The sequence below is a fragment of the Ranitomeya variabilis genome, chromosome 5 (genome assembly GCF_051348905.1).
Source record: "Ranitomeya variabilis isolate aRanVar5 chromosome 5, aRanVar5.hap1, whole genome shotgun sequence".
Classification (NCBI taxonomy): domain Eukaryota; kingdom Metazoa; phylum Chordata; class Amphibia; order Anura; family Dendrobatidae; genus Ranitomeya; species Ranitomeya variabilis.
The window spans coordinates 491,251,835-491,264,935 of record NC_135236.1 but is presented as its reverse complement, the minus strand read 5'-3'; the positions used below and the strand labels follow the sequence as shown (position 1 = coordinate 491,264,935).

The window sequence follows — 13,101 nt, the reverse complement described above, 5'->3', positions numbered from 1 at the left end:
GGAGATGACACACAGATATATACTATATATAGGTGAGATGACACACAGGTATATACTATATACAGGAGGAGATTACATACAGGTATATACTATACATAGGAGGAGATGACATACAAGTATATACTATATACAGGGGAGATGACACAGCAGGTATATACTATATACAGGGGAGATGACATACAGGTATATACTATATATAAGGGAGATGACAAACATGTATATACTGAGGTGAAAATGAGAGGTGTGAGGTGAAAATGAAAAGGTGTGAGTGCAAAATGAGAGGAGTGAGGGAAAATAGTGGAGTGATCGGAAAATGACAGATGTGAGGTCGAAATGACAAGTGTTAGGGGGGAATGAGAGGAGTGAGGGGGAAAATGAGAGGTGTGAGGGAGAAAATGAGAGATGTGAGGGGGAAAATGAAAGATGTGATGGGGAAAATGAGAGGCGTGATGGGAAAATAAGAGAAGTGACGTGCTATAACCAACCACAGATATTTACTATGCCCAGGCAACGCCGGGCTCTTCAGCTAGTCTATAGATAAAGTTTGGAAAAGAAATGCTGAAAAACTTCAAGAATAGGATATTAAATTATAATCCACAGTACGTTACCAGCATAAGTAGCTGACATCTCCAAATGCTCATGAAACACCTTCCAGAAAGTCTTATTTTCCATCTCATTGGCATGAGAACTGTGAAGAAGAAATGAGAAAAGATTCACTTTTGGACCAGAGCTGTGGAACGTATCAGACACCTTCCCTCTCAGTTGCCAGCTCTTTCCTGTCGGAGGTCAGCCATAAAGAACACAATTACCTATTTGCATATCTCTGTCAAGTAATTATAGGATATCGCCCTATTCTAGCAAGCAAAATAAGTAATACCCTCTTAATGTTCCTCCCGGATACTGTTCGAGGGAATCTGTGATGATGATCAATCACACAAAACCCACTTATATTGTCATAGAGCGCCTTGAAAAATTAGTCAATCAACCTTTATTTATAAAATCTGCCACTCCATAACCTAGAAAATGCAAATGAGGCTGAAGTGCTCTGTGCCTCCCCGGCTCTACTCCCTACCTAGCACAATGGCCGATAGCTCCCTGGCTTGACTACACAGCCAAATTGGCTGTGGGATAGATTGACTAATCGTTCAAGCAGCTACATGGCAATATAAGCTGTTTAGGTGCTTGATCGACTTGACAGATTCTCTTAAAAGGGTAATTCCCATCTTTAGACGAGATCAACTAAAGATAGGATAAGTGATAACTTGTTGATCGTGGGAGTACAAACGCCTGGATGCCAAACGATCTTGAGAACGGGGTGCTAAATCGCCTAGTCTGAATAAAGCGGTAGCTGGGCATGTGTATCACAGCTTCATTTATTTTCTATGGGACTGTGGGAAAAATCCAAGCTCTAGGTGGTTGTTGGCAGACATGGTATGGCCAACTACTGCTCAATTCATATAGGGCTTTTCAGAGTTCCAGCCTCATGATTGGTGTTGATCCCAATGTTTATACTCGATCAGTAAGTTCAGTACCCAATAAGCAAGGAATGGATAAGTGATAGCTTGCAAAGGTGAGAAGACTTAACAGCTTTGGTTATGCTAATAAAAATGATTGTTCGTCAGGAGCAATGATTTGAAGGCTGGCTTAAAATAATCACAATCAATGAACATCTCCCCATGTAAACAGGGGACGTGCTGCCATTACTAAAGGTACCGTCACACTAAACGATATCGCTAGCGATCCGTGACGTTGCAGCATCCTGGCTAGCGATATCGTTGTGTTTGACAGGCAGCAGCGATCAGGATCCTGCTGTGCCATCGTTGGTCGGAGAAGAAAGTCCAGAACTTTATTTCGTCGCTGGATCTCCCGTAGACATCGCTGGATCGGTGTGTGTGACACCGATCCAGCGATGTCTTCACTGGTAACCAGGGTAAACATCGGGTTACTAAGCGCAGGGCCGCGCTTAGTAACCCGATGTTTACCCTGGTTACCAGCGTAAATGTAAAAAAAAAACAAACACATACTTACATTCCGGTGCCCGGCGTCCGCTTCCCTGCACTCCTCCTGCATCCTGTGTAAGTGCCGGCCGTAAAGCAGAGCGGTGACGTCACCGCTGTGCTCTGTGGGAGATGCCGGAGATGTTCGGCGCTGACACAGGATGCAGGAGGAGTGCAGGGAAGCGGACGCCGGGCACCGGAATGTGAGTATGTGGTTTTTATTTTTACATTTACAATGGTAACCAGGGTAAACATCGGGTTACTAAGCGCGGCCCTGCGCTTAGTAACCCGATGTTTACCCTGGTTACCCGGGGACTTCGGCATCGTTGGTCGCTGGAGAGCCGTCTGTGTGACAGCCCTCCAGCGACCACACAACGACGAAACAGCGACGCTGCAGCGATCGGCATCGTTGTCTGTATCGCTGCAGCGTCGCTTAGTGTGAAGGTACCTTTAGACGTTCTATGGACCATTCTGTACACGTAGATCAATTGTCAGACCACCATTCGGCTTATACATAGCAGATCAGCAGTTGATTAATGGTGTGCTTATAGGGGCCAAACATCAGTCACATGAAAGGTTATACGAAAAAGTTAAGACTAGCCATTTCATTAATTTGTTGTACTTACACAATAAGATCAATCACTGGGTCCCAAAGTGGAGTGAAGTTAACATAAAGCATAGCCAGCAAATATCTCAGTGGTACCTGGATACAAAACAAAAACGTTAAAAGAAAGAAAAATAGATAAAGCAAAAGCCAGGACCTGGAAGAAGCAATGCAAGGTACAGCACGCAAACAGAATGCAAACAGGAGAATGAATAACCAACTAACCTCTTGGAAATCTTCCATCGCTGCTCCTTGTACAAGGTCATGCCTCAGCTTTCTAAGATGAAGTAATTTTTCTCGGTATAAATGGACAGTAGCCGGGACAAGCTCTGCTTGCAGGAGTACAGAAAACACGGCAGAGTCTTCACCTTCTCTAGGTTCCTAGAATTCAGATGAGATCTGGTTAAGTCTTTCATGATAAACCTACAAAACAAACTCCCTAAAAGATTCATTTACCTCTAGCCTTGCAGATGGCTGGTTACAGAAGTGACTTAAAATCCGTATAGTCAACAGGCGCACCTAAATAAGATTGGGAACATTTTACAGATATGCAGACAGTGACATTAAAGGCTTGTTCACACATTGCATTTTTGCCACGTAGCGTTTTACCGTACCAGCTAAGTGAATGAGAGAGCTGACGTCTCATGCACATGCTGCTTATTTTTACCTTGCAGATTTGAAACAGTTTCATTTCTGCTGTATGTCCACTCTTTCAGCAGCATTTTTCACCCATTCAAATTAACGGGGTAATAATGAATAAAAGAATGTATCAAAAACATGCATATTTTATGCAGCATTTTTCCTGCCACGATTCATGTTTTGGGTGCAGAAATATCTGATGCAAATACTTAAAGGGGGTACTGGGACTTTAAAAAAACAAGAAAAAAAAAAATATGCCCAAGCACTAACAGGCAGGTAATTGCAACTTACCTGCCTGTTAGTGCTTAGGTTCTTTTTTTTTATGAAGTTGCAGATATACCCTTTAATGTTTGCACATACCCAATGCAAGCAGCTATTGGAATTATGCAGGAAGAGGCATTTCATTAAAGCTGTCCACATGTAATGAAATTGATTATTGTGAATGGGGTTTTCTAGCTCAGCATAACTGACAAGTCTCTCCAAAAACACAGAGAGACTGGACAATCTAACAGAGAAGGTGCAGCAAAAAGATGGTGGGGGATCAGGTCAGATGATTGTTCTCCCCTCTCCTATATAGCTTTTACACTATGTATTCTCTGGTATGGTGCAGCATTTCAGAGCAGAACATACATGCCTGCGATTAGGGAGCATGTCCCAGTTTTACGCTCCCTGGATCACCCGACTGATTCCCTAAATTATAATGAAAACTTCAACAAGAACTTCATGGCATTATGTATAGACTCTGAATCACTGTACGGATTTCCATAGTAGTCTTGAATTTCATCTTAAAAACAGAGGAACTGATCTCTGAACCTGTGGTCAGAATATAAATATATTTACATTATATATATATATTTACATGGTTCTGTAAGAAAATCACATCAATAAATCGGAGCTGTGCTATACTATGTCAACTCATGACAATAAGCTTTGGTTTTGTCTGAAAAGACACCCTCAACATAAGGGTATTCTCTTTAAAACAGGTCTTTCCGAAGAAATAGAAAGGTTTCCCCCTGCAATACTGGCACATCACACTGCAAAGTTTCCAAGGCCTCTCAATTATGCAATGCAAATGCCATATTCGGTTAATCTATAAGTGGTAAAATAGCTAAGACATAAAGAGTCAAGCGGTTCAGTTAGTGATAAGATACCTTTGATGAGTTACTTGATATATTATACTGCAACTGGGAAAAGACCTCCAACTGGATGTCATGAGAAAGTTGCTCTTGATAGCCGCAGAAAACTAGTCTAGTGAAGTAAAGATCAGCCAGCAGTAATGCACATGGATCCGAGGGAGCAGCACTACAAGGAAATAATCAGTGCAAGTCAGACAAATATTCTTCATATTAAACAGTAAGAGAGCCACCCCGCTCATAGCAATCTGGCAATGACAACCAGAGGTCTGCTGCAGACCTCTGGTTGTCATGCCGAGCCACAGTTGACCCGCGATCATGTCACTGGGTCACTGATGGGTGAAGCCAGTGATGTACATCCTGTAAGCGCGATTTAAATGTCGCTGTCAAGACAGCGGCATTAAACTAGTCAACAGCCATGGGTGGATCGCGATTCCACCCACGGCTATTGCGGGCACGTTCGCTCTATATATCAGCTGTCATGTGCCCGGAAAGGTGCAGGCTCAGCGCCAGAGTCTGCACCAAACAGAGGGATTCCGACATGTGCGTATTATTACGGCACATGTCGGAAAGGGGGTTAAAATCAGGGTGGGTCATTATCTTTGCTAAGAAAAAAATGTAGAGACAAACAGGATTTTTGGTTGCTTACCGTAAAATCTGTTTCTTGAAGCCTCCATTGGGGGACACAGGAACCATGGGGTGTATGCTGCTGCCACTAGGAGGCTGAAACTATGCAAATAAAAAAGTTAGCTCCTCCTCTGCAGTGTACACCCCACCGACTGGCATTATACTCTTCAGTTAGTGAGAAAGCAGTAGGAGATAAAGAACAAGGTTGAAAAACCATAACCACAAACTTGAGAACTGTAAATGTGAGAACAGTCATATAACATATAACAGAATACTTGGAAGGGAGCTGTGTCCCCCCAATGGAGGCTTCAAGAAACAGATTTTACGGTAGGCAACCAAAAATCCTGTTTTCTTTATCGCCTCTCATTGGGGGACACAGGAACCATGGGACGTCCCAAAGCAGTCCCTAGGGCGGGAAAAACAGACTTCTATCAGGTCAGAGGACTCACCACTGCCGCCTGCAAGATCCTTCTGCCTAGGCTGGCGTCCGCCGAAGCGTAGGTATGGACCTTGTAAAATTTGGCGAACGTGTGGATGGAAGACCAAGTTGCCGCTTTGCAAAGCTGTAGGGCGGAAGCCCTGTGGCGCACCGCCCAGGAGGCGCCGACTGCCCGGGTAGAGTGAGCCTTAATCCCAGGAGGGGGCACTCTGTTCTTGACCCGGTAAGCCTCCAAAATTGCCATTCTGATCCAGCGAGCAATAGTCGCCTTAGAAGCCGGTTGGCCTCTGCGCGTGCCATCAGGAATGACGAAAAAGGAATCCGTCTTTCGGAAAGTGGAGGTTCTATCCAGGTAGATCCTCACTGCCCTGACAAGGTCCAGCTTGTTCAAAGATCGCTCCAGAGGATGAATCGGAGCTGGACAAAAGGAAGGTAGAATGATGTCCTCGTTGAGGTGGAAGGTGGAAACCACCTTAGGAAGAAAAGAAGGTGGAGGCCGGAAGACCACCTTGTCCTAGTGAATGACCAAAAACGGAGGTCGGCAAGACAGAGCCGCCAACTCGGAAATGCGGCGAATAGACGTGATGGCCACCAGAAAAGTCACCTTCCAAGATAGAACTGATAGAGGAATCTCCCTAAGGGGCTCAAAGGGAGAAACCCTCAGAACGTCCAGTACCAGGTTTAAATCCCATGCATCCACAGGGGCCCTGTACGGCGGGACAGTGTGGGCTACTCCTTGAAGGAAGGTCTTAACCTGTGGCCGAGAAGCTAAAGTCTTCTGAAAGAGGATGGAAAGCGCAGAAACCTGGCCTTTCAGGGAGCTAAGAGCCAGGCCCGAATCCAGTCCTGCCTGAAGGAAGGGAAAAGGTCACTGATGGAACGCGGTTGGACTCGCACCAACGGAAGTAAGCCTTCCAGGTACGGTAGTAGATCCTGGAAGACGAAGGCTTCCGAGCCTGAATCATGGTGTGAATCACCCGGTCCGAAAGGCCGGACGCTCTTAGAACCGCGGTCTCAACAGCCACGCCGTTAAACTGAGCGACCGAGAATTCGGGTGGCAGATCGGACCCTGAGAGAGGACATCGGGCCTGTCTGGAAGGCGCCAGGGAGCGTCCGCGAGAAGATGGATGAGCTCTGCGAACCAAGCTCTCCTGGGCCAATCCAGGGCGATCAGGATGACCGGCACCCCTTCCGCTTTGATCTTCTTCAACAGTTTGGGAAGTAACGGAAGGTGTGGGACCAGGTAGGGCAGCACAAACTGTGACCAAGGAATGGCCAGAGCGTCGACGCCCACTGCGAGAGGATCGCGAGACCTGGAGACGAACTGCGGAACCTTCCTGTTGATTCGAGACGCCGTGAGATCCACGTCCGGAGTCCCCCATCGAAGACAAATCTGATGGAAGACCTCCGGATGCAAGGACCATTCCCCTGCCGCGAGACCCTCGCGGCTGAGGAAGTCGGCGGCCCAGTTGTCCACGCAGGGGATATGCACCGCGGATATCACCGGAACTGTTGCCTCTGCCCAAAGGAGGATCTTGGATACCTCGGCAAGGGCCAAGGAGCTCTGGGTCCCCCCCTGATGGTTGACATATGCCACAGCCGTGGCGTTGTCCGTTTGGATCCGGACTGGCAGGCCCCTGAGAATCCTTTCCCAGTGGCGGAGGGACAGAAAGATGGCCCAAATTTCGAGGACATTGATTGGCAGAGAAGACTCCTGCGACGACCAACGGCCCTGGACCGTCAGGTGGCGAAAAACCGCACCCCAGCCGAGCAGGCTGGCGTACGTCGTCACCACCTGCCAGTGAACTGGAAGGAAGGACCTGCCCTGGGAGACGAGGGGTGACGCCAGCCACCAGTTGAGAGACCGTTTGACCAGAGAAGAGAGACGGATCGGCCGGTCCAGGGAGAAGACAGACCTGTCCCATTGAGACAGAATGGCTTGCTGGATGGGTCACGAGTGAAATTGGGCGAAGGGAATCGCTTCCAATGTTGCTACCATCCTCCCCAGAACCCTCATGGCCGATCGGAGGGAGGAAGGCCGAGGACCCTGGAGTAAGCGTATGTCCCGACAAAGAGTGGATCTCTTGTCTTTGGGAAGGAAGACTCTGGTCTGACGAGTGTCGAAGAGCATGCCCAGGAAGATGATGCGCTGAGAAGGAATAAGGCAGGACTTCTTCCGGTTGACCAGCCACCCGAAACGGACTAAGGTGTTGAGAACAATGGACAGGCTTTCGTGAGCCTGAGAAAAGGACGGAGCCTTGATGAGGATGTCGTCGAGGTATGGAAATAGGACCAGGCCTCTGACTCTCAAGATGGCCATCAGAGCCGCCATGATCTTCGTGAACACCCTTGGAGCGGTTGCGAGGCCGAACGGCAGGGCGACGAACTGAAAATGTTCCCGGAGCACTGCAAAGCGCAGGAAACGGTGATGACCGGGAAATATCGGGACATGGAGGTCTATTGAGCACAGAAATTTCTGGGCTTCCATGGAAGCAATTACTGCACGAAGGGATTCCATCCTGAAGTGTCTCAGACGAACTCTCCTGTTCAGCAATTTGAGGTCCAGAATGGGGCGAACCTTGCCGTCTTTTTTCGGTACCACAAAAAGGTTCGAGTAGAAACCCGTGAACCGTTTTTTTTCTGGGACGAGAACGATTACCCCGGCTTTGAGGAGAAGCGATGGCTGCGAAGAAGCCCGGAACTAGAGCGGGATCTCTTGGAGGACGGGATTCGAAGAAACGATCCCGGGGTCGAGAAAAGAACTCTATCTTGTATCCCCGAGGATACAACTTCCCTGACCCATGCGTCCTCTACTGCGGAAAGCCAGACGTCCCTGAAAAAGAGAAGACGGACGCCCAACCTGGGAGTTGGGCTGGAGTCTTGCCGAGAGTCATGCAGAGGTGGATCTTCCAGTCCTGGGCCTGGAGGATCTACCCTGGGAGTAGCGAGGACGCCAGGACGGAGTGGGCCTAAAGGACACCGCCTTCTTCTCTTGACGTGCCTGTGGCCTCTGTTGCTGCTGGGAAAAGGAGCTTGACGCTGTGAAGCGGCGAAAGGGCCGAAAGGGTCGAAACTGCCGTCTAGGAGGGCGACGAGGCTTAGCCTGGGGGAGAAGAGAACTTGTACCCCTGGTGGCGTCCTTAATGATTTGGTCCATCTGGGAACCAAATAGACGAGAGCCCTGGAAGGGCAGACTGGTAAGGGACTTCTTGGAAGATAAGTCCGCCTGCCAGGCCTTGAGCCAAACGGTCCGGCGGATGGCAACAGCATTGCTGGAAGCCTGAGCCGCACAAGACGCGGCATCCAGGGAGGCGGAGACCAGGTATTTACCAGCATGGGAAATCTGGTTGGCAAGCTCCGCTAGTTGCACGGGAGGCGCCCCGTCCAGGATACCTCGACGGAGATATTTGGCCCATTTGGAAATGGATTTAGAAACCCAAGTAGAAGCAAAGGCTGGACATAGAGCCGCTGCAGCCGCTTCAAAGGCTGACTTCGCGAAGGATTCTACAACTCTATCGTTAGAGTCCTTGAGAGATGCTCCGTGCTTAGAGGCCAGCGCCGACCGCAGGAAGTAGGTAGCACGGCAGCTGCCAAGAACGCCGCGCAGACAGAGGACGCATTGCGGCCACCGAGCAGTGAGGCCGCAGGGGGGAGCGGCGCGGCAGCCTGCCACGCTGTAAGGGGAGACATTGTGGCCGCCGAGCAGTGCGGCTGCAGGGAGAGCACTGCGGCCGCCGATAAAGGAGGCAGCTAAGGATGAGATACTGCCCTTGTGGCTGCCCCTGGGATCCCTATGAAAATAAGCGCCATAAGAAAATCCGCATTTAGAGACTTCTACTCCCCCACACTGCGAGGGAGGACCGGGGGAGATTTGGAGAAACGATCCCGGGGGAATGGAGGGGAAAATACTCACCTAAACACCCCAGCAGTTACTAACCTGAGGGGAATGAGACGTCCACGGAGCTGTGATGGACGTCCTCGTCTCCTCCAACCGACAGGCTCTGGTAGGCGAGTGGGTGGGGGATGGATGCAGGACCGGACTTCTAAGCACGCTGGTGTGCTAGGCTCTTGGTCCTGCAGAAGGATCTATGAGGATACGGGGTGTGGCAGTACACACCGTACTCATAGTCCGAATTGTGGGAGTACAGGTGTGACTGTTCACCCTGTATCCCTCCGGAAAAACCTGAAAAGAAACGACGCACATTGAGGTAGATGAGGGTCTAATGAAAGACCCGTGTCCACCTCCTACTGACACTAAGCTAAACTGAAGAGTATAATGCCAGTCGGTGGGGTGTACACTGCAGAGGAGGAGCTTTTTTATTTGCATAGTTTCAGCTTCCTAGTGGCAAGAGCATACACCCCATGGTTCCTGTGTCCCCCAATGAGAGGCGATAAAGAAAAAGTTTGACTACACAAGCATATCATCATAGTTGTCAGTAATCAAGCATGAGCTGTGTCAGTAATGCTGAAGCTCAACGGACTTGTTTTTGGAAAGGTCCCACTGAGTCCTACTCTACAATCATATACCGAGACCTTGAAAATTAAGACAGAGCAACTTTCTTCTTTGAGTAGGGCCAATGGGATTAGAGTATTTTACAGAGCCATCCCAGATCACAAAAATAGCAACATTTAATATCGTTTATTTAAACATTTCTGAGACTTACACTAACAAGTTTTTCACTCGTTCCACGGGCAACACCTGTAGAATATCAGCAGAGTCATCGAGACTAAGGAGCGTACTCACAGCTTGGCAGGCTACACACAGGACACCTACAACAGAAACATATTGGTACATCAGCCTACAGGTTACATTCCCTCATCGCTACATCAGTGGCCGTGACTTCCAATACTTACACAACCCCTAAATAATAAAGCTGGAAATTAAGACTATGAAATTCAACCACAAAAATATGCTTCAGGACACAAATAAATAATAATAATAAAAAGATTTGCAGGATCCTGGTCCGGCATCTATGTTGGTAGTCAATGGCAGCCTGTGCAAATCCCCTCGGCTGGTACTTGAGTGCAGGCAACCGAATAAGCCTCTGGCATAGCCACGTGGATGCCGGTCCAAGGTCCTACTCATTTTTTGCTCAACTCTAATAACCACTAAAGCTACAGGTGATTTTTAGATTTTGCTCCTCACCTTGAGAAAACTGAGTTTGGTTCATCAAAGAGAACATATTTTCTAGAAACTGGGATAAAACTGGAAAAATTCTTTCCTTTTCCAGAGGTCTGCAGAAAGAAAGAAAAGAAAAAAAACGATGAAAATTCTAACAAGATATTTGTACTTTTCAGTTACTGAATTTTCCACGTGTGGTCATATTATATTTACCTTAAATGAGGTAATAGAACTAAAGCAGCCCAACAATAGGACAATTCACGGACATCCTCATGCGAAGAAAAGGTCACCAAAGATAACACATAGTCTAGCACTGGGGATTGCTGACTGTCACAACTTTTCAGCTTCACACTAATTGGAAAAGAATTAAGAATAATTCAAACTTTACAATTAAAGGGGTATTCCCATCTAACGCATATACATACACATTTCAGGAAAGCACCCATTGTGAGAATAGTGGATACCTGACCCTCGGTTTCTGATGTAGCACGTCCATCAATAGCAGCATTTACTATTGAGTTTATTAAAGTACCTTCCATTGACCAGAATGGATTAAGTACCTTCCATTGACCAGAATGGATTAAGTACCTTCCATTGACCAGAATGGTGTGGTGAGAGCTGTACAGGCATAGGGTCACAGAGGTCGGATTTATGATCTATCCAAAGCATACATGCCCATAGTGGAAGTAATTCCAATATCTGTGTATCTACCTTTCATGGATACAAATCCATCTCATTATACACACGTGCCTGATATAAGAAATAGATTGCATGAAACGAATGATAAAGACGCAGAGGTCCTCTGCCTTAGGCTAGGTTCACATTGCGTTAGGGCAATCCGTTTAGCGCAGGGCGCTAGCGGTTTGCGCTAACGCAATGTCACTTTAGGGATCGCGTTTGCCGATCCCGCTAGCGCAGATGCTAGCAGCGTCCGAGGTCCGTCCGAAACTAACGGGACATCGCTAGCGCGTGCCGAAAATGGCACGCGCTCGCGATGCGTTGGCGACCCGTTAGCACATTGCTCTCAATGGGTGTGCTAACGAACCCGTTACATGGCATTAATTGCGACACTTTCGCCATGTAACGGACTCCGCTAGCGGACACCCATTAACGCAATGTGAACCTAGCCTTACATTGATCACATCTTTACGGTGATCACAGGGTCTAGAAAATAATCTTTGTTTCAAATGTATAAATACTTCTTAGGCTACGTTCACATTTGCGGTTGAGTATGCAGCGTTTCGTACGTAACCGCATGGCAAAACGCATGATAGCACTGCGTTTTTTATCCAAATCAACTTACGCATGACGGATAAAAAAACGCACCATTTGCACACGTTTGCGTTGTTTATGCGCATGCATTTGTTATAAAAAAAAATTTCAAGGAGAATTTCCAATGGGCGTGGCTCATGGGATTTCTGCATATAGACACTTTTGCGAAAGCATGTCCTTGCGTTCCTATGCGTTCCCATAAACTGTAATGCATTGTTTTGACGCAATCCTTCCGCAAGCGTCCACATGCGTATGGCAGCGGAAATTTGATGCCAAAAAAATTCTAACATGGTGCGTCAGCCGTACACCACGAAATTACGCATGCGTAAGCAAACGTGGGCTAACGCATGCAAACGCAGGCGGTGTCTACAATGTTAAAGATAGGAAATCAAGATGCATGTGGATGTATGCGTCAAACACTGCGGACACAACCGCAAATGTGAAACCAGCCTTAGAATACACAAAATTCAAAGGAAATTGTGTCTTTTCTATGTAAAAAAAATATTATCATGCCCATTCCCATTAAAAAAAAGCAACTGCTGGTCAATTACTTCAAATGCACAAACTTACAGCTCAGGGTTTTCCACAAACACGAGAGGATATTTCTCAAATGCCAGTGAACCAACGGCAGGGGGCTCAGCCTTTTCCAATATCAGCTTTGTCAAGATCACCAGCGCCTCGCTTCTGGCTGTGCCATCCTCCTCAGTAAAGAACTGCAGAATATACTGCAAGAAGCCGGGCAGGAAATGCTGAAACACAAAAGCGGAGGACACTATTACACAGATACTGACTGCAATACGCCTCCATTCAAAACCCACGGCAGGGCCGGACTGGCCATAGGGCAGTTCTGGCAAATGCCAGAAGGGCCGGTGGCAGTAGTGGGCCGCTCGAGTGTGCCGCTGTCGGCACACTCCCCACGCTGTCGCGGCACACTCCCGGCCCCGCATTCAACTATACCGGCGTCATAGACGCCGGTACAGTTGAATGCAATGATGGAGGAGAGAGCGTCTGTCTGCTGACGCCCCCTCTCCCATCATTCCCCGCTCTGCCTGCCGCTGACACTGCGGGTGCGCGATGACGTCATATCATCGCGCACCTGCTGTGTGACCGGGCGCCGGGCAGATTGCATCTGCTGAGGCCGGAGCCAGGAGCAGCGCGGGGCACGAGGAGAGAGGTGAGTAGAGTGTTTGTTTTTTTTTATCAATGAGTGATGACTGGATTGTGGAGCTGGGAGGGGGGGGGCTGCCTGCCTGCATTACATTTTATGG

General features: G+C 47.9%; 1 protein-coding gene across 1 annotated transcript in view; it reads right to left on the bottom strand.

Moving 5' to 3' along the window:
• The window catches only part of UTP20 (UTP20 small subunit processome component), a 166,382-nt gene that overhangs the window by 105,597 nt on the left and 47,684 nt on the right, over nucleotides 1-13,101 (bottom strand). The window contains exons 12-20 of the mRNA XM_077265598.1: nucleotides 12,404-12,582; nucleotides 10,775-10,912; nucleotides 10,586-10,674; nucleotides 10,104-10,209; nucleotides 4,392-4,542; nucleotides 3,058-3,120; nucleotides 2,827-2,982; nucleotides 2,624-2,700; nucleotides 609-688 (exon numbers count right to left, since the gene is read on the bottom strand). Of these exons, the coding sequence (XP_077121713.1) occupies nucleotides 609-688; nucleotides 2,624-2,700; nucleotides 2,827-2,982; nucleotides 3,058-3,120; nucleotides 4,392-4,542; nucleotides 10,104-10,209; nucleotides 10,586-10,674; nucleotides 10,775-10,912; nucleotides 12,404-12,582 (1,039 nt within the window). The remainder of the gene's footprint in view (nucleotides 1-608; nucleotides 689-2,623; nucleotides 2,701-2,826; nucleotides 2,983-3,057; nucleotides 3,121-4,391; nucleotides 4,543-10,103; nucleotides 10,210-10,585; nucleotides 10,675-10,774; nucleotides 10,913-12,403; nucleotides 12,583-13,101) is intronic.